Source organism: Silurus aristotelis (genome assembly GCF_946808225.1).
Source record: "Silurus aristotelis genome assembly, chromosome: 12".
Classification (NCBI taxonomy): domain Eukaryota; kingdom Metazoa; phylum Chordata; class Actinopteri; order Siluriformes; family Siluridae; genus Silurus; species Silurus aristotelis.
The window spans coordinates 11,582,157-11,603,880 of NC_139585.1; the positions used below are offsets into that span (position 1 = coordinate 11,582,157).

General features: G+C 35.1%; 1 protein-coding gene across 2 annotated transcripts in view; it reads left to right on the forward strand.

Moving 5' to 3' along the window:
- The window catches only part of cdh10b (cadherin 10, type 2b (T2-cadherin)), a 43,259-nt gene that overhangs the window by 8,363 nt on the left and 13,172 nt on the right, over positions 1-21,724 (forward strand). For both annotated transcript variants that reach the window (XM_083556713.1, XM_083556712.1), the window contains exons 3-8: positions 8,359-8,653; positions 11,472-11,591; positions 16,486-16,653; positions 17,560-17,747; positions 18,823-19,076; positions 20,781-20,917. In XM_083556713.1, the coding sequence (XP_083412839.1) occupies positions 8,359-8,653; positions 11,472-11,591; positions 16,486-16,653; positions 17,560-17,747; positions 18,823-19,076; positions 20,781-20,917 (1,162 nt within the window). The remainder of the gene's footprint in view (positions 1-8,358; positions 8,654-11,471; positions 11,592-16,485; positions 16,654-17,559; positions 17,748-18,822; positions 19,077-20,780; positions 20,918-21,724) is intronic.

Here is a 21,724-nt window from a genome sequence, read left to right on the forward strand (position 1 = left end):
CAATGTTCATTGTTAAAAGCGCTATACAAATAAAAATGAATTGAACTGAATTCAAAACCCAGTGACATTGCATGATTTAAATGTAAATTAAAAAAATGGTATTTCAAACATGTATTATATTTGCAATAGCATGTGTTGCAAATTAACATGTTATTTGAAGACCTAGTGTAAACTCAGTTGCAAAATGTGTTTGCATTATTGTGCCAAACAATATCCAATGGCAACCAAAATTAAAATGCAAATGCTGCCATTTGACATTCCACTTTCAAGTACAATTCTGATACATTAAAAAAATAATAGCCGTCCTTCCTTTTTTGTATTGCTTATTTTCATGTTAAAATTTGGTGGACGAAAAGGCAATACTACCCTGTCTGGTTTTAATACCATGTCTAGTAGCAAACCCTCATTGAAGCAAGGCTTTTAATTAAATGTTTTAGGTAGGACAGTAGGGAACTTTGGAGAAATGTACTAAAATGCATCAATAGACAACCATCACATGTTGTTTATTAGCACTGTATGAGGGTTTATACCAATTGTGGCTCCACAGTTATACCTTTATCTAAATGTATCAATATCTCCCAGGTCTCTCTACTCATTCCTGTTATTCACTGACCTTGGCTTCCTTGGATAAAAGCCTTTTGGACCCAGCAGCTTGCTCTTATTGAAGCACTTCCTCTACAATAAAAAATACTGCATTAGGCTAGATTAATTTGCATCACTGCAGATTGTTGGCCAACAGTGTTCTTTGTGTTGGATTGTCTTTTGTTAACGAGGTTTGGACCAAAGTAGTTATTGTGAGTCTCTCACAATGTCTTCAGACTGACTTTTGTGCACTTGCACTCCACTACAAAACAAAACAAAAAAACAAAGGGTAGTTCTGGGATGCCCTTGCTCTAAAGCCCAGCAGTGTCTCAGGCAACTGGTGAGACGTTCTTAAGAAAAAGTACATATAATTTCCAGCATATCAATCTTTGTGATTAGAGCCTCATAGGTAGTTAGTGGGTGCATGAGATGGGTCAGGCTCTGAATTGTGGGCAGCAAAACAGTTTGATAGTGTCCTGACTAAACTGCTCTATTTGCTGGAAGAATCATCAAGAGATGCATCATACCAAAAAATAAATATCGTTTTATTGAGCTTCTTGGCCACTTTTGGAGGTTGCACTGCCAATGTGGAAACTCTAACCATTTTCCTTTGATAATGGAAAAACTTCTGAACTTGCTTAGTTTGATCTTCACTAGGGCCAGTTTGATATTTTCCTGAAGCTTTCATAGAAACCACTGGTGCATGCCCTGGTTATAGTAAATGTTCTCAGGTCATCAGTTTGTACTCTGATGGAAGTTTATCTACAGCAACCACCAACCATGAAGATATTATAATTACCTCTGGTGTATGAAGCCAATCTGTGGTTTAGTCTAGCATAGTTACGCATAGCTGGATATAATGAAAATAGTCCTGGACAAGGTTTATGATGGTAATGAAATGTAGCCCGGAGGAAGTTGTGGGGAACTTTGCCAAAAAGCAATTGGCAATATCCACAAACACCACATGGAAGTCTCTTCCATCCCTTTTGGCTGCCTAGATCTGATGCCAGATCATAGTGGAGTGTTCCAGACACATGGAATCATTTATATATTTATTGAAATAAATAAAGGCATCTTGTCCCAGGTATTCCAACAGCCTGTGTGCCACCACACTAAAGAAAATTATGCCTTCATTACCAACAGGTCTAATCTAGTGGAACTGGCTGAGGTGAACAAAGTCCTTCTCTTTTGGAATTAGAATGCCTATTGCTTGATGCCTTGATTTAAGAATCTCCTGTTTGCTGCCATAACACCATAATCTGCCTCCAGCATACTTGCAGCATGCCTAGTTCATTTTTGTAAGCTGGTATGGAGATTATGCAAATCTTGCCTGGTGCATGTTTTTTTTCCCTCCATCCCTTCATCTGGGAGGGTTTATGTTTTGTTGGTAATTTGCTCAGTAAATTGGTGGCATGTCAGGTGGTAAGGAGATCTGCTCAAAAAATGACTTTTCCAGGTGGTCTTTAATGCCTTTTAGGACTAAATGTGTACCATAGTGTCTACTATAGTTAAGCACAGATATTGAAGCCAACACAAAGTTCATCAAGATACACCCTTTTTACTACACAGCAGAACAGCAAATCTGCAGTACTTGCCATTGGATTGTCATTAGGCAGTAGAAGCACATAACCAGTCAGGGCCTAGTGAGTAGCAAACCACTCTGAAGTGCTAGAACATGGTGTGCAATTGGCCTTCTTTTGTAGCTGTGGTTAGATGCAAGGGCAGTAGCTCACACACTGTTCCATCAGCACTATTGATGTGAACAAAATCCTATTAACCTTCCCAAGCCCTGTGATTCACTGGGTAAGTAAACAAGCTCGTAGTCTTCAGTGTTCCCTTTGCCCTCATTCAGCTTCTGCTTACAAGCCCCTTCCTCTTTCTCCACATTTGACTTCTCTAGAGTCACTTAAGAAAAGAACAATCCCCTAAGATTCTGCTAAACCAAATGAACTGAAATGATTGATTGATCTAATGATGGCGAGCAAAAAGGTGCAATTAATTGTTAGTTATATGCAAAAAAATTGAGTGCAAAGTTGCTAACGCTAAAGTCTGGATAATTTTTTGGTAGCATGAAGCAATCTCACTAGCTGCCCTACAGAAAAGCATGGTCTTGCTGTCAATGCAACAAAAATATCAATTTGATGGACAATTAATTTACTACCAAATGGAGCTAAGTAAATAAAGAAGTAAACTATGTTTAATGGTTTGTGATAGTCTACAGCAATTTTAACTACAATCAATTCTCCCTGCATTGACTGGCAATAAAACCATACTAAAAAGTAGTTATTTTTTTATAACCCCTTTTACAAACCTCTTAAACAGATCCATTCATTTTCTGATACCATACACACACACACACGCACCTCTATTTGCATACATATACACATTCTCTACTCATGCATTCTAGACACCTGTTACTACTCATTAGCTAAGTGTGTGGTTGACGATACATGATTCAGGTAAACAATTGCACACAAGTTAATGAAGTCAGTTAAGCTTCAGTGCAATGATTATAAAAATGTCATAGCAATACAATTATGTACATCAAACTACACAACCATCTGGAATGATTTGTCAATTAGAGCCACAGCAAACGTGTCTATTGTAGGATGAAGCATATGGATGCCTTAATATACTGTACCACCTAAAAAAAGTGACATACCTTTGTAATTTGTCATTAAGGGCTGCAGATTATTCTGCATTTACCGAAAGAAATCTCACAGACATCCGGGAAGACAAATTTTTACACACTTATACAGACCATTCTTCAAGGTATGAATTTTCTCTGAACATGTGTGCTGTTTGTCTCTTCAACACCACATCAGTATTCTGGACAAGGCATGAAAGGTAATTGTCAATGTTCATGTGTTTTTTTCAACCCTTTCCAACAAGGTGTTCTGCATACGGTGAAACACTGTGAAAAATGCTGTCTGAGTGAGTTTTCGAGGACAAAATATTCTCTCTCTCTCTCTCTCTCTCTCTCTCTCTCTCTCTCTCTCTCTCTCTCTCTCTCTCTCTCTCTCTCTCTCTTTCTCTCTCTGTCTCTCTCTCTCTGTCTCTCTCTCTCTTTCTCTCTCTCTCTCTCTCTCTCTCTCTCTCTCTCTCTCTCTCTCTCTCTCTCTCTCTCTCTCTCTTTCTTTTCCTATATATACATACTGAGAATTATTCTTCACTTTGACACACACACATAGTACATAGTACATAGTACTTGTATATATATATATATATATATATATATATATATATATATATATAGAGAGAGAGAGAGAGAGAGAGAGAGAGAGAGAGAGAGAGAGAGAGATAAAGATGTATGCATACAAATGAATACTAATATAACTTAACTTAATATAAGATTTTTGGGAAGCATTTTTTATATATAGCAATGATTAGTCTTGTGGATTTTTTTTTTTTTAATAGGTTGCAGCATTCATTGCCCATTATAGATTTAACAAAGGCTATCTGTTCATGTTGCCAATCTCACAAAGACTGCAGTGTCAGGCAAAAAGGACACTACTTCATGCCAAAAAGTTTTCACTGAGCAAATGAATTTCCAATCAGTATTCCTTACCATGCATTGCTTTCACTATGGTACCTCTGAAATGCGAAGAGGGATTTTAGTTTGGGCAAAACATTTGCATGGCCAAAACATAACAATGATTTTTTTTTTATGAATCACCGTAAAACCACCACTGTGTGGCTAGGGGATATTTTATTCTGAAATGTCTTTTAATTTGTCCCTGAAGCCCCAGAGGAGTCATTTTTCTGGCCAGTAATTTGGACACCCCTTGTGTTCCTCTGAGGCTATGGAGAGCACCCGAATGAAAAACATTGGCTAGATTGTGGAAAATAAACATCTGGAGAATTACGATTCAAAGGTATTCAAAATCAAAAATACAAAGGGGATTGCAAACAATTAGTCTCGTTGCTAACTGCAGTAATGCTACATGTTCAGGTTGGCGTGCATGTATCTGCATAGCCAAAAGTCATTTTAGTGCATTAGTCCATAAAAAGAAAAATTTAATTAAGTATCCATGGTTGTCAAGAGCATGCATTGACAGTTAACTTTTTAAAATCAATTCAGCATACTGCATACTATGACTATACTGATATATACACATCATACAAACTATTAACTTATAACAAGTGGGTTACTGATTACACACAATCAATAACATATACAGTACAATCACTCAGTATATACACAAATTGAGCACAATTAAGCTTATTAGCTGTTCAAGGTTTTGCTTACTTCCTAGGATAACAAATATAATAATATTTAATATTAATAAGACAATTTAATGTATGCATCCCATAAGCCATTGCAGTCTGCTGTCTGTCAAATACCAATTTTCCTACATGTCTGTGTGTTAGTTTCATGCTGTCATATGCTTTTGTTGTGTATCTTTTTTATAGATGGTGACATATGAGAGAGCAGGACTGGATTGTAGGATTTTTCTGTAATAAAGGACACAGAGCACTAATTTCAGGGCTGTCAGGGGATTTTATTTAAAAGCTATGATGAAAATGGGCTCTGCATTAATATAGAAGCTACTCTTGCTCAAAAAACACATTAGTACTCATTCCCTGGTTTGCTAATACCTTATTGTAATATGTTGTTTGTTGTCAAAGGTACCTTTTATTAGCAGAAAAAAATGTAATTGCAGTGTACAATTATGCTATGTAGGGTTTTCACTCATGGTGATGCTGCTGGGGAAGTGTATGTACTGTATTTTTGTATTTTTTTTTTCCCTAGTTCAACAACAATGAGCTGTTTGGTAATTCTAAATTGTCTGTACTGTGTGAATGGGTGTGTGACTGTGTGTGCGATTGTGCCCTGTGATGGCCTGGCACCCCATCCAGAGTGTCTCCCACCTTGTTTCCCAAGTTCCCTGGGATCGGCTCCATGTTTCCTTATAACCCTGTCTTGGATTAGAAGTGTGTGAATAGGTGTGTATATAAATATGAGCAAACCTCTTTATCTGTTTTATTTATTTTACCTTCTATGGACAGAACACATTACATCTAAAAGACATTTATAATGATTTGGGCCTAGTTGTTTTTTCAGGTGTTGGGGTTTTGTAAATTTATGGAGTCAGTTAAACAAGATAAAAAGTATACATATAATAACTGATAATGCAGGATTGTTTTTTCACACCTGCATCTAAATTATTATTCATGGACCCCGTGGCTATGCTATAATACTGAGAGAAACAGTACAGGTTTGAGTACTCTCTACTTAAATGGCAGTTCATGGACGTTTACAACCACATTTAAACATTTCTATATTAAAGAACGCTGATTTAATTATAAGTGAAATAATGATTAAGATAATTATTTGAATAAACAAAATAATCCATTATTACTTAAATTTAAACTTTTTGTTGCTTTATATATCATACTTGCAGATGTGTTTCTATTAGTGCTTTCTAAATAACTAGAAAATGTATATAATGTCTGAAGTTATTAATATCTTTGTTGATTTGTATGCTATGATGCTCTCCATGTCTCTCAGAGGAACATGGACCCATTAAGGAAGTGTGCATAAACATTTCATTAATGCATGCATCTGTGTGCTAATGTATTACTGACTGTATGCTAAAACCTCATTCTAACCATTTTTCCAAATTCATCACAGTTTCATTATTGTTTGTTTACACATAAGACACTTATGTCTTAAAAGAAAAAAAAAAAGCAGAAAGAGGTTAATTACCAATTCTGCCCTGTGAGATATCACATCCTAGCTGCTGCAAACAATGCCATATGTGTTGGTGTATGTTTGTGTATGTGTGTGCGTGTGTGTTGTTTTCTTGTGTAATGCTTGATACTGCTTTAAAAAAACACGTATATATATATATACTGTCTACCAATTGTATGTAAATATCATTTAAATTATTGTCAAGAAGTTACCAAGATTTCTTTTAAAAAATAAATGTAGTTCTAGGAGGTTTAAGATAAAACAATGCAGGTAGCAACACTTGCACAAGCTGTCAGTTTAAAAATAGAATAAAAAAAAATTAAGATAAGAATAATAATAGTAAAACATGAACATAACAACATGCACATTTCATAAACACACGGACACACACACGAACAAAACCAAGCCAATTTACAGAAGAAAAGGGCGAATGCATGAAAACCCACAGTATCTTTGCTATATTCTTGACACCGCTAGGTACTGTGCATGGTTTAATGGACAGCTAATGTAATTGCATGATTTGAAACAGTGATAGCATGTGGTGACACAGTCCCTAAATGGAAGCATGAGCCACTCAAATTAGCCTATCGGCATCCTGATGTGGTTGCAGACAAAGAGAAAAAGGAGCACCCGATTATAGCCTGCAGTCAGCTGTAATTACTCTAATCATGAAACTGTGGCATCCAATGTTCCTTACACCACTAACAGAGACAATGTTTTTTGCTACTTTAGTACAGTAAATTTTTTTAAATAGAAAAAATTATATATATATATATATATACACATACACACACACACACACACACACACACACACACACACACACACACACACACTGAGGACAAAAAAGGACATAACAGTGTTGTCTAATGATCTTGGTACTGATCGCTTCTTTCTGATGGGATATGTGTAGTTACGGTGAAGTCCTCTTCAGGTAGCATCTTCAATCAAGATAAGACGAATTGCAATCAGTTTGAGAGGTAGCCAGCACACAACTACTCTTGTTGCTAAGAGACAGGTGCAAAAAAAAAATTTTCCACGAGAAGAACGAGTTTTTGTATTCAAGTCAAACGGTTTTGAGTTCACATGTGGGTTGTCTTGTCAACAGAATATTTGCATATCCTTTATACTGTTCAGACACACAACCTTTTTGTTAGGAGGGGGAACCATTAAAACAATGAATTCCTCAATCAAAATGGGTAAAATTACTAATTTTATGTTGAGCATGCAGCAACTAAATGAATTAGCTAGATAAAGTTAATTATACACTTCACACCAGCATGCATGCATGTCATGTTTGTACTGTATATGGATAAGGACTATGGCTCTCATTAGCAAATCACATGATTACAACACTGTCACAATACTCGTTGCACCTTTATATTTAATGAGCTCTTGTATTTACAGTATGTCACATAATGTAGAGAATCCATTGTCTAGCTGTTGTCTATTGTTGTCAGTATCTTTGAACCTAACTAATGTCTTTTTTATGCTGTTGCGTTGCTTTGCTTATCCTTGTTAATTTTTACAGTCTTTGTTCTTGGTGTGCCATTGCTATAAATAAATAAATAATATTAAATATATCTGCGATCACTTCTTTTTAAACGTACAAAAGGAATTGTAGAGCAAACACTCCACACAAACAAATTCCATTGCAGCATGTGATTGTTGATATGGTGATGTTTTCTGTGAGGAGACGTTTATTTAACATTGTAGGAAGGAGCCTCAGGTGCCACTTTGTAACAGTCAGAGGTATAGCTCTAACTTCATATTTTCAGACACAAGAAAGACTTTGGGACAAAGATTCCCAAAAGGTTTACGATTCCCACATTACACAGGGTGAACCACAAGAAGTGTTAAACAATATTATCGTACATCAGCATGCCCAACCGTGTAATATTTCACAATTCGATTAATTGGCGGAAAAAAATATACAAAACATATAGTCTGAGACTCTTTAGACTTGGCCTTAGTATATATCATTATAATGATATGTAATCATTAGATTGCATGATATATCATTTTGCATGTACTTTAGAGACCATGCAGTAAACACATATTTTTTTATGTTTTTTGAATAGCTTCATTCTGATATGGACACAGAGGATGGTTCTGTGAAGTATGTGCTCACTGGAGATGGAGCAGGCTCAATTTTTGAGATTGATGAAAACTCTGGCGATATCCATGCCACCAGAAGATTAGACAGAGAGGAAAGGTCCTCATACACACTCAGTGCTAAAGCGGTCAACAAAACATCTGGACATGTCCTAGAGAGGGCCTCGGAATTCGTCATCAAAATCCATGATATCAACGATAACGAGCCAAAGTTTAGTAAGGACACTTACGTGGCCAGCGTACCTGAGATGTCCAATCTTGGTAAGTTCAAACATTAATTTGTTGTGACATGCTTGTGCAGCAGCAGCAGCAGCTGGTGAGTTCTGACTGCATTGTAATGAGGCTTTTTTTTTTTTTGCTGATTATGGTGATTCTGAGGCTTCTGTGATCTACTTAAAGTGGAGAACATCTTATTCAACAAGAAGTAATGCCTTTACCAGCGTCATTAAATTCAACTGTCAGCTATCCCCTCTGCTTATTAAAGTTTACTTTTGAATTAAGATGCCTTTATACACAGTATTTATTCCATATAAAAATAAAATTGCATGTCTACAATCTACCATAAAAGCTCCACATAACCAGATTGCTCCTAGAATTCTGACCTTTTAAAAATATTAGAACTCTCACTGGAGGCTCATAAAACACCCAGAATATATATATATATATATATATATATATATATATATATATATATATATATATATATATATATATATATATATATATATATATATATATATATATTTTTTTTTTTTTTCATAAAACATAATCCAATGTTCACTGTTGAGTGCTGGAATTTGTTGTCTAGTTAGCTTTCTGGCCAATTAAATATTGTCATTGTAAAAAATGCTGCATATTTAACCTTAGATAATTAAAAGAAATGACTCTATCCTGTTTTAATTAATCTAATTACCATCAATGATGTTTTTGCACCTATTAAGACAAACAGACTGAATAAATGTAGATGAATGCACCAAAGCAAGTGGAAATTCATTACTCGTTCGCAAGCACCAAATTAGCCAGTGGCTTTATCTTAAATAAATCAAAGCTTATTTGCAGATGAAAGAAGGAATGGCAGACTGTTTTGATTAGTAGTTTAGGGTTAGGATAACATAAGTCATTGTTGAAATTATTGATATCATGGCTAAAAAACAAATCTGCACTCAGGAAATTAATCTATCGAAATGAGTCATGGCAGGTTTGTGACAGTACATGGATTTTCTATTTGCAGCTCAAACTTAGTGAGCTGTGTAAATTGAAGGCTTAATCTGTGGCAATACATGCAAATGAATGCATTGCGGGCTATTATATTTTATATTGCGGTGAATAAATTTTGCTTGTTCAAGTTAACAAACAAAACTGTTTCATAGATGAGTTTTTAAGATTGGAATAGAATATGTAGTGTTTAAACAGTCTCATCAGTCTCTCTTATATTTTTGTATCTGCAAAAACCTGACTTATGTAATGGGTGACATATAGTAGAAGTCAGAGGTAAAAGCAGTCCTCTTAATGGATCTTTCTTAGGCTTCCTTGGGCTTTTGCAATTGAAATCCTAAGACTCTTTTCCAACATGCCCACGCTCTCCCTTTCATTTGTCTATTTCTCCATGGGCATTGGAGTTACATCATACACAGCAACTCTAAATGGGACACTGCACTCATAAGCCAACTCGTTTTCCTCCTTCCTCTCATCCCTCTCCATGCAGAGCAGATTCAAACGCACAGCATGTGTCGAGTCAAGAGGTCATGGGTGGCACTTGCGTTTAAGCCGAACAAACCAGCCATGTGTTGTGAACGTGCTCTCTGTTAATCAGGCCTGGCCATCCGTGAAGCGTGTGCCTCTGCTCGCTCCATGTTTTCCCAGTACCATCGGAGAACGACAGATGTTTCGTAGTTCATTAGTATTCTCCAAGCTGAGCAGAATGTGAACAGCACTCAATGGAGGTCTCGAAGATGCCAAGGACGACATGGATGGGTGGGAGACACTATATGTACACCTTTTCAAGAAAGATGGAAGAGTTGGGTCACCTTTAATATTCATTCGAATGTGGGAGGGAATGTTTGCAGTGCAAAAACACAGAGATGCAGAATGACTAATTGCTAATGCAGAGACCTTTTGGATGATTGTGATGAGTTTTGATTATCACATGAAAACAAATATTGAATAGATAATTTTAAAGGCTGTTTTAATCATTAGGACATAACAGCTTGATTCATTTTTACTGGTTAAACTAAATTACCATTAGGTCACAGAAAATCAGAGCTCTATTTAAAGAAGAAACAGGTCTGTTTTAACACTGTTTAGTTAGTTAAGCATCTTTCTAAATTTTCAGTATAATGTCTAAATAAAAAATAGCATTTAAAGCCACTGTACTACATGGGATTGGGAAAGGAACTCGAAAAACATCACCCTAACATAAATTGAGTTAGCCTACTTTCAGTTTAATTAGGCTAATTATCATTTTTTGAGGAGATCAGACTGTGTTACTTTGGTTTCATGATCCCTAGCTAGAGAGCGCGAGCATGAAAAGTGACGGAATGACCCAGTAGCACTAGACTGACGGAATTTTGACTATCAAAGAAAATTCATTATATAGTAGCACTGAGGTAATTATGAGATTATGAATTAGATATTAAGCACCATGATATATGCTGATCAGGGATAAAAGAGCAAATGATCTAGCAGCGCATGGCCTTCATCACTGGTCACACTGGGGGGTGCACACACATTTACATGTTTTAATTACAACTCAAAAGGGTGTGCACATGCTGGTGTCATGCCACTGGGACGTGTTTATTTTACTATAGAAGAAGTGCTTTTCTTGTTTTTCTTTTCCTCGTATTATTAGTAGTACTCATATTGGTTGTAGTAGCAATAGTAGTAATAGTAGTAGAAGTAGTAGTTACAGCAGCAGAAAGAGTAATATTAGTATTAATTGTTGTATTAGCAGTAATAGTAGTATTTGTTGCAGTAGCAGTAGTACTAATGGTAGTAGTAGTAGAAATTAAAGTAGGAATGTACATTAATTTCTAATATTAAAATTAGACATGATTTGATGTATATACTTGTTTGTTCTTAGGTGCATTTGTGATGAGAGTCACTGCTACAGATGCCGATGATGAATCCTATGGAAACAGTGCAAAGCTTGTGTACAGTATACTACAAGGACAGCCATACTTCTCTGTGGAACCTGAAACAGGTAAAAAATACCATAAGATTGTGTCTTGAAAAGTAATTTTAATAGCAATTTTTTTTTATGTATATTTTAAATTCTCTTTTACTACTTTCATTTTCCACAGTATATCAGCTCCAAATGCTTCTGTAAATGAAAGGATACTTGCTTACATAGCAATGTCCCTTCGTCCCTTGGGCTTGTGTTGTAATGTTTGGCGGTCATGCTACTCAGAGCATTATCTGACTAAGTGAACAAGTTATTCTGGGTCACTGTATTGAACATTCAGTACAGCTATGGTTTAATGCAACTGTATGAGAAATCCAATTTAAGCATTGCACTGCATGGATGCATTCTACCTTTTTTATCCTATTTAGATGCATGAAAATGCAGAATGTTCACCCATTCACTAAGCCTCATGCTGTACTTCTGTGATACTAAACCTCAGTGCAGTTTCTTGATAAGAAATAACGGTAGACTAGAGCTATTGTCTGACTAAATGTCATATCATTATTCAACATATTTAAATCTACTTGTGATGCAACTACTATATTTGATGGATGATCTTTTGTATTCTATCAGGTTTCACACTATGTGATTATGTCTTTCATTTAAATCAATGCAAAATCATTATGCCAGGATAAAAGTTCTGTTGTGTTGCTAAGGATCTGCAATGAAACAAAGTGTGATATTCATTATACTGCATAAAGGTCCTTATGCTGCTATAGTAATTTTGGCCATAGCAAGGAACATTCCGATCTGTGTTAACCACATGTATAGTTCAGTAGAGTGTTTAAAAGTGCTTTATAAACATTAGCATGACCCAGAGATTTTTAAATAGATATATCAAATACACATAATTTATGGAATTTGACACACACCCTTATCCAAAACAACTTACATTTATCTTATTTATACAACTGAGCAGTTGAGGGTTAAGGACCCAGAAGTAAAAATTTGGTGGGGCTGGAGTTTAAACATATTACCTTCTGATCCAAAAATAATATTGATTTTATAAGCACATGATTAAGTATCTCTCAATAATTAGGTTTTCAAAGAATGTGTAGTCTTTTGAAAGAGCCAGTTTAACTATTTAGTTATTTTCATCAAAATAATTTGATGCAGATCAACAAACTAATTGCTAATATTATTGGCATACACAAGTGAATGTGCAGGTTATAAAGCAGATATGAAAAGTAAATAAACCCCTTTAGAAAAATGCATGAATTTGTCATTTGAATCCAAGAAAAAACATGATAATTCACCACCTATAATGTGATATACTGCAACAACCAATATATTTGAAGTGCAAATCAATTAGAAACATTTTAGAAAAAGAAAAACATTTAAAAAACAAACACAAAAGAAATACAGCAACCCATTGCATAAGTGCACACAAGCCTTAACTAAAAGAAAAGTACTATATATATTTTTTTTTTGCGTAGGAGAATACAAACTTAGTACCTCCTGATTTGGCATTTCACTCTTGCTTGCAAAAATTGTTCCAGATCTATCAAATTCCTGTTGAAGCCCTCTTCAAGTAATTCCAAAGGTTTACAAAAGGATTCTGATCAGGGTTCTGTCTGGCCTCTTCCACATTGTTGATTCTCTTCTTCTGAAGCGTTCCTTTGTTGACTTGGATTTTTGCTTTTGGGTCATTATCTTTTTCTCCATTTTCATCTGTTCTACAGTGGTCTATGGTTCAGATAGTTCAGATGTTTTGTGCCAAAAAAAGATTGATATTCGGAGCTATGCATGATTTTTATGGCTTGACTAAAGCCTCATTCAAGCTGAAGAGAAGAAAAACCATTGCACATCTTCTATTCTGGAAATTGTTTTTTACTGTTCAACAGTGTGCTCCTAAATATATTGTACCTGAAGATGTCAGGAAAATCATACAGAAACAACTGACCTGTATTTTGGATTAATCAGAATTACTTCACTTATGTATAATTACATACATACAGTCACATACACTATTAATAAACATTATGCACATTTATGTAACCAGGTCATTGTATATTTCTTCCTATTTGTTTTTACTGGAAATTTAATGTTGCTTTATGTAGAAATGTAGAAAACGATCAGGCAAAATAAATGTTATTGAATTAAATCAAATAAATTAATATTGAATTCATTTACATTATAGAATCCTGTAATTTAAGAGTCTACAGATTTTTGTAATATTCACTATACATCATTTTACTTTTCATGAGGTACCTTTCATACATTAAGTAGGCATTATTCCTTAGTTGGTCATAGTTTGGCAAAGGGGGAGGGATCATTGTCATATGCTGGGACCAGTTTCAGAGTCAATTCTGGCAACACTGGGCACAAGATGGGAATTCCCCTAGGATTAGGGAATCCAGTTCATTTCAATAATAAAAGTGATTATTATTATTATTATTATTATAAATCTGTACAATTGGACTGCATTAATTGAATTGTAAAATATAAAAATTATAAGGCTAATGCAATGTTTAGTGAATTAATAATACCTTATGCTGAGATGGCAAGCATTCAAAATCATCTTGTAGGAGCTTGTATATTGCTATTTTGTTAACAGTTTGTTCTGGTTCACTAATCTGATTGGTGGAGGCTGCTTAGATTTTATATAAATCACACTAGAACATTTCACTCTGTCCATAAGTCTTCGCCAATTCAAATTCTAAACATTGTGCTGGTTCAAAACCTTAGCTAAAATGGTGTCATCAACAGTTTATATTTTTCATGAACATAACTTCTAACCTAAAATGTGAAAACTCAACAAATGGGGATGAAAAGATAGAAGTGAAGCAAATTTCAACAGCACCAGCTTCCAGCTGTGCAAACATCACATTGGTAGATTAATACATTTTAGGGACATGCAGAAGGAATCTTATGCTATAAAGTAAACATTATGGCCTGTCAATTGTTTTTAACCTTGTCTCCATGAAAAAATAAACCATCAATTTTAAAATATTTAAAAAATCAGAGGTAAGTGCAGTGTTATGCAGATATTTTTTATTGATCCATTACCAAAAGAGTACCTGCACTTTATACTGTGGGGATAAATCATTAAATCAGGGAGATAACTTTTAGTTGTATATAATATGTGGTGTACATCTAGTCAACCAAATAATTTTGTAAAATAAATCTGATAGACTGGAAAAATATTTAAGCACACTACCATCCAATTTCCTTTAAAGGCAAGGACAAACTAAAACATTTTGCTGCACTCGACCATGGCAACCATTAGGGTTTATTAAATCAGCTCTGGTATGGCATCCACTTACATTTTAGACATAGTTTTTTTAACAGAGGAAATACCTTAGCAAAATTCCATGCAAGAGCTCTTTACCTGCAGCAAGTGCTGCCAACGATATCATCTGGTATTTTTTTTCGAGAGTGAATCAGCTGGCTCAAATGCTGCTTAGAATGTGCATAGAGGGCAGCATGCAATCATTCAATAGCTGAGGGCCACTGTGATTCAAAGATTCTCTGATGCAGGTCGGAAATCATGGCAAATTATGGTAGTGAGTGGGTACTGAGGGGCATGTTAGCTGTTTTTCCACATTAAAATCTAAAGCTTAGATGTTGTAAATCTGATTTTAAACGAAAGTGTTCGTGTAGGTTAGAGAAATTACTTAAATTCTACTGGAGATGATTGCTTGAAAGCAGCAAACACTATAAAATAAAAAAAAAAATAAAAATGAATAAAAAAAAAAAATTGACATATTACTGGACCAGGTCATACCACCAATAAACATGAGTCCAATTAGCAGTGTGTTAGCCAGTGAGCAGCAAGCTAGTTAGTGGGTCGCTCTGTTGTCATGGCAATATAAAAATTTAAAACCAAGTAAGAATTCTCAGTGTCTTAATATTAAACTACATTTATTATACCATATAACTTTATTATACTATACTGTTTACTGTTTACATGCTGTCTTTTGCACCTCTTGACTGCTGCTGTTTTTTGCACTACACTGTGTCTGTTTATATTCACTCCCGGGTATAGTTTTTACAGTTCTCCTCGCACAGTACTGTATATTTAGAGTATACAGTAGGTTTACTAGTTGGCGCTATCTCAGGTTTTGTGTCTTGTCTTGAGTTGTCTTGTGTTTTCTGCCTGCACTGTCTGTCTGTATGTTTTTCGTCTGCACTGTTTGCACTAGGTTGAACTTTATGTAGCTTGTTGTTGTTTAGTGTAGCACCAGGGGTCCAGAGGAACGTTGTCTCGTTTTTACTGTGTATTGTGTACCACTGTGTATAGGAGAAATGAAAAGAAAAGCCACTTGACTTGACTTGACCTGATTTAACTTCTTGTTTGTAAAACTGTTGTTTTAAAGCAATATCACACTTGCAGTTATACTAAATATAAGAGTTTACTGTGATTTTATCATCACAGCTGCATCAGATCATTCACTATAAGCGCAGACTTGCTTGTGTGATGTTGCTTAAATATCACACATGTATCAGCAGCCCAAGTAATTAATTAATTATTAATTAATCATAATCACTGCAGATTTACTTTTTTTAATCCTCAATATAAAGATCTAAATGTCTTAATCTAAAGATTAGGCAAAGATTATATAATTTTACAAAGTTAATTTATTTTATTTGTTTAAATTTTTTTATCATATACCAATAGCTAATTTTGTCTACAGTAATGTTTACATGATTACATAAGCATAAGTGTCAAAAACCTGATTGTGATGTTTTTTGGAGTATATTTGTTTACTTACAACGGGTCGCACCACTGTGGAATCCATGTGGGTAATTGTTGTATTAAGTCATATTTACATACTGTACTTTCTAGTATTAAATCTAGGTTTATCAAAATTGTGTTCTGATAATAAAGTGACGTCAAGTATTATCATAAACAATTCCGTATTAAAGCACAGCATTTTGCTAATAGCCATATATTTTTGTTTTCCATCAGGTGTGATAAGGACAGCTCTGCCCAATATGATTCGAGAGAACAGGGAAAACTACCAGGTGGTAATTCAGGCTAAAGACATGGCAGGACAGATGGGTGGCCTTTCGGGGACTGCCACCGTCAATATCACATTGCTGGATGTCAACAACAGCCCCCCTCGCTTCCCTCATAGTAAATCTCTTTTTGCTTTTGTGTCAGTCACTGCATTGAGTTGTGTTAAAAATAATTCTTGAAAAAGCCTTGTATAGCATGTGTGCATTTTACAATTGACCCTGCTTCAATGTCAAGAAGCATGAAAATGTTTTCATGTCCTATACACAGTGCTGTGAATTACTATCAGCCAATGTTTGGATCTAAAATTGACCCCCATATTTGTTTTTGAAATTCATATTTATTTAAAGATGGTCATTGACAAAATTTCAGTGACCAGTTAAAAGGCCATTAGCCAGAGAAGCCATAAAGTTGCTGAGAATTATTTTGCACAATCTATTTAAATTTTAGAAGAGATATATGAAATCGCTAAATACTGTATGAATATAATTTTCAGCTCCAGGTTCTAACACAACAAAATGTAAAAAAAAAAAAAAAAAAAAAAAAAAATGTTCAAGGGGGTAAATACTTATGCAAGGCACAATAGATCTCTATAGAACACATTGACATGCTTGTCATAAAATCTTCTAATGTGAAAAACCAGATTAGAACTTCTAATGGAAGAAGGCATTAAATATTTATGTATGTGCATGTGTAAAAGAGCGATAGGAAAAAAGAATAGACATGGCAATGGAGCTTCTTTTAGTTTGATAATCCCTCTTTTTGCTATACTCTTAAATCCAGTGCATGAGGCAACACTAGAAAGATATAAGCCTAGGGAAAAAAAGGCGTACACATGAAAACTCCAGTGGTTCATTGGCGTTAAAATTCTATTAAACAATAACCATAGAGGGGGAGCTTTGTGTCTCCCCTGAGATGTGGGTAAACAAATAGACAAATGCACTCTACAGTGGCAGAGAGAACAAAAGGTTCACTCAAGCACCTATGTGTTTACTCAATTTACTCACTTCCCTTGTTCTTCCCAAGGTGCGTACCATATCTCCACGGTCGAGTCAGCGGAAGTGGGATCTTCTGTTGGTCGGATAAAAGCCAACGATGCAGATGCGGGGGAGAATGCTGAGGTGTGGTACAGCATTTTGGATGGCGATGGACAGGATGTATTCAGTGTCATCACAGATGGAACTACACAGGAAGGGGTGATCATAATCAAGAAGGTGAGTGGACAGATATCACATGTTTCAAACATTTGAAACCTGTTCATTGCTATAATCCAATATTTGGTAACAAGGAGACACCTTCCACCAATCTCTAGGGAGGGATAATGTTTTTTGATGCTATACAGTGATAATGGATACAGTAATTAGGATGTCCCCATATAAAATAGAGATATTACCAATAAACATATAAATCCCTCAGATTCTGATCGTAAGTTCTCAAAATATGATATGCCGTTAATGGATTATACATTGTAATATCAAATTAAGATGCATTTTTTATTGTATTTACCTATTAATCAAGATTTGATTGCAATAGTTTTCTTTTGAACAATACTATGACCAATGGAAAGATAAAATATTGTACTGTACAGTCTATTTTCCATAACTTTACACACATTTACATATACAAACCCAGCAAAAATGCACATACAGTACTGTATACACATGCATTTGGGGAAAGTAATCCCTTCAATCAAAGCCATCATGTCCTATTAACTTTACAAAGATGCTTAATTCTATTCACTGCCAAAGACTCCTTTATTCCCTTTTGTATAGTATCAGGCTTTATTTGAGTTTGTTAAGCCTGCCTTAGCCTTAACTCGCCCTCTCTCTCTCTCTCTCTCTCTCTCTCTCTCTCTCTCTCTCTCTCTCTCTCTCTCTCTCTCTCTCTCTCTCTCTCTCTCTCTCTCTATGGCAGGCTTTTAAGAAGCTGTGGCCATTATCCAAATCCTATTGTTAAAATACGAATTAGAGATAGATACAGAGGTATAGAATAGAAGTTGGAAAAAAAAGTCTCTAATCTACATGCAATTAAAATGGAGTATTAAGGCCAGTCATTGGCGAATTAAATGAAAAAGATACTTCATATGGAAAAAAAAAAGGGGTAAAAGATGAGCAAGAGCACAACAAAGTAGATCAGTTTAAATTGAGCAAAGTTCAAGTCCAGCAGAAGCTAAAAGATAACAATAAAGCACCATTTGGCTAAAGCTGAAAAGATCAAAAGAAAGGCTCTAAAACCAAACTTGATTCAGATCTCCAGTTTATTTTTATTTCGTTGCTTCTTCTTTCTCAGCCACTAGATTATGAAAGCAAGAGGTCATACTCACTCCGTGTTCAGGTGACAAACACACACCTGGATCGGCGATTTGAACATCTGGGTCCATTCAGTGACATGGCTACCGTCAGGATCACAGTCATGGATGTAGATGAACCACCTGTTTTTGGCCGGACCCATTATATCTTTGAGGTGGATGAGGACACACTGCCTGGGAGTCCTGTAGGAACTGTAAGTGCCCATGACCCTGACGCTGCCAACCATTTGGTCAAGTAAGTGATTGATGAAACCTTTCTAAATCTGAGGATTGTTTTGTTTGTTTGTTCATCTAATAGCATTATTATATATATTACATGTTATGCAATTTCAGACAAAAGTTATTTTTCATGGTAATTTAGTTTTTCTTGGGATCTGAAATGTGTGTGCAGGATAACATGATAGCATGCTTAATTACACAACACTACACAGAAGTGTAGTTCCTCCTAAGAAAAACTAATCACGAAGAAATATATGTTAGTGACCAAAGAAAAAAAAATGGCCACTTGCCACTTGGCTTCTATTGCTTCACTTGAGTATTATTTTTATTTATTTATAGTTAATAATAATAATAATAATAATAATAATAATAATTATTATTATTATTATTATTATTATTATTTCCTTTAAAATGTATTATTCATGCTTACTGCTGCTCTTTACAAAACATGTTGGAAAAATTAAATAAAACTTCTTTAACACTGCATTCGCTATATTCTGTTACACTGAAGCTGGTGTAAAAAAAGCAGGCCACCAGACTAAAAACTAACAAACTAATAAACTCTCGGCTCTGTCAGAAATCAAAAATGGCACAGCAAACATGTAGCAAAACACCAGTTATGAAGTTTTAATACACAATATAAGTGGTATAGCATCACATTAAAAATGGACATATAATGCGGCATTATAAAGCTTCTCTTGTCACATTGTGATGCTTTCTATTTGGATAACTACAATTTCAGCTTTCAGCTTTTCATCTTTGTGCGTTTATCTGTACGTGGCAGTGTTGTCTTTTTGTGCATATCATTGAAAAGGTGAAAGAAAAGCAAATTATTCATGAATTCTCTGCGTGGTAATTTTCCCAAGGAAGTTGAGTGGCATGAGTACAGACATTGTTTATTCCAATATTCTCATGCACCACCCGTTTGAATTCCTTCCAACTTCTGTAAGTCACCAACATGATTTGAAAGAGCCGGCATTGTTTTGTTCTAACACACACACACACACACACACACACACACACACACACACACACACACACACACATACACACACACACACACACACACACACACACACACACACACACACACACACACACACACACACACACACACACACAGTCTGTCTCTCTGGTTCTGTAAAACACATTGTACTACACTGCATATTTAAATGTCACCAGAATATATAAGTTGACATTGATATATGGATCTGGATTGAGGGATTTCCTTGCTTTCCTTCCTGACAACAAAAGAAATAGGATAGTCAGAGCGCAGTTGCTCCCAGGTGAAAAGATTTCAATTTAATCACATCTACCTAATACATCCAACTGAATATATGATCAACAAATGCATTGGGTTATTAAATAAATTATTGTACAAATCCATAAATCTTTTTAAATACTAAACATATTTTTGGAAAGCAGTAGCTGGCTCAGTACAAACATCCTTAGATGCTCTGCTTTTAGCATTGATTTGGCCAATAACATTTTTCGTTCTAATTGGCAAGTCAAACTGTATATACTCCAACATTTATGAATAATAAACTAGTGCCTAAGTGTTTATTTGGCTGCTTCCCAAATGCAAGCCTTGTTCAGGGTCATTAGTAATAACTATATGATGAACACTGCTTGGCGGCCTAAAACAGTGTGTGCTTTCTCCCTCTGCTGGTCCATAATTACCCTTCTCCTGGCCTGCATTTGATATGGGCATTCTCTGCAGATACACCATCGATCGACACACAGACCTAGAGAGGCTGTTTAATATTGACTCCAACAATGGCACAATCAGCACACTGCAAGCTCTGGACAGAGAGACGTCCAAATGGCACAATATCTCCGTTTTGGCCACCGAAATCAGTAAGCACATTTTTCTTTCTTCAACGGTAGACTTCATTTAAGAGCACAAGCAAGGATTTACTTTGCTTTGAGGTTTCAAACATTTTCCATTCAAATTAAGCTTATTAAGAATGAACAAACTACAATGCCTCCAACCTGCCAAAAATGTTTCAATAGCTTTTTTTCCAATTGTCAAAATTAAATATCATTAAAATTCTCTTTTTTTTAACATTCAAATTTTAAACACTCACTAGAGCATGCAATGTTGTCTCAATCTGTTTAAGTGACTCCATACTAGTATCGGTTCAAGAGCCATTCTTGTATGATTATCTAAATGTTTATACTGTATATAAAGTACTGTATGGATCCATGCAATTTGGGCACAGCTGTAATAACAACATCTGTACAAAATATCTCTTAAATATATTTGTATTCTGTTGTTGCTTTGTATTAATCATCTTAATAACCTACTGTACAAATTGACCATCACCACCCATATATACAGTATGTACAGTCGACTAAAAAAATGGATACTCTAGTATAATGACAATACATGTATAATATAAAAATCTTAGAAATATTTATAAGAACAAATGCTATTATATCATGCGCTGTGCCATTTTAATTATTGTATTCTTTGCACATTTTTGTTGGCTTCAATGCAATATTAGAACAAAAGAGAACACAGTCCATATGGTATTGTTCAGTGCTATAATTTTACTTTTTATCTTTCATGATAAGAATATACCCTGAAGCACTGAACTATCTATTCTCCATTTACATTTAGATATACTGTTTATGCCTTTTTTCAGTCAGTTTATGTTTAAA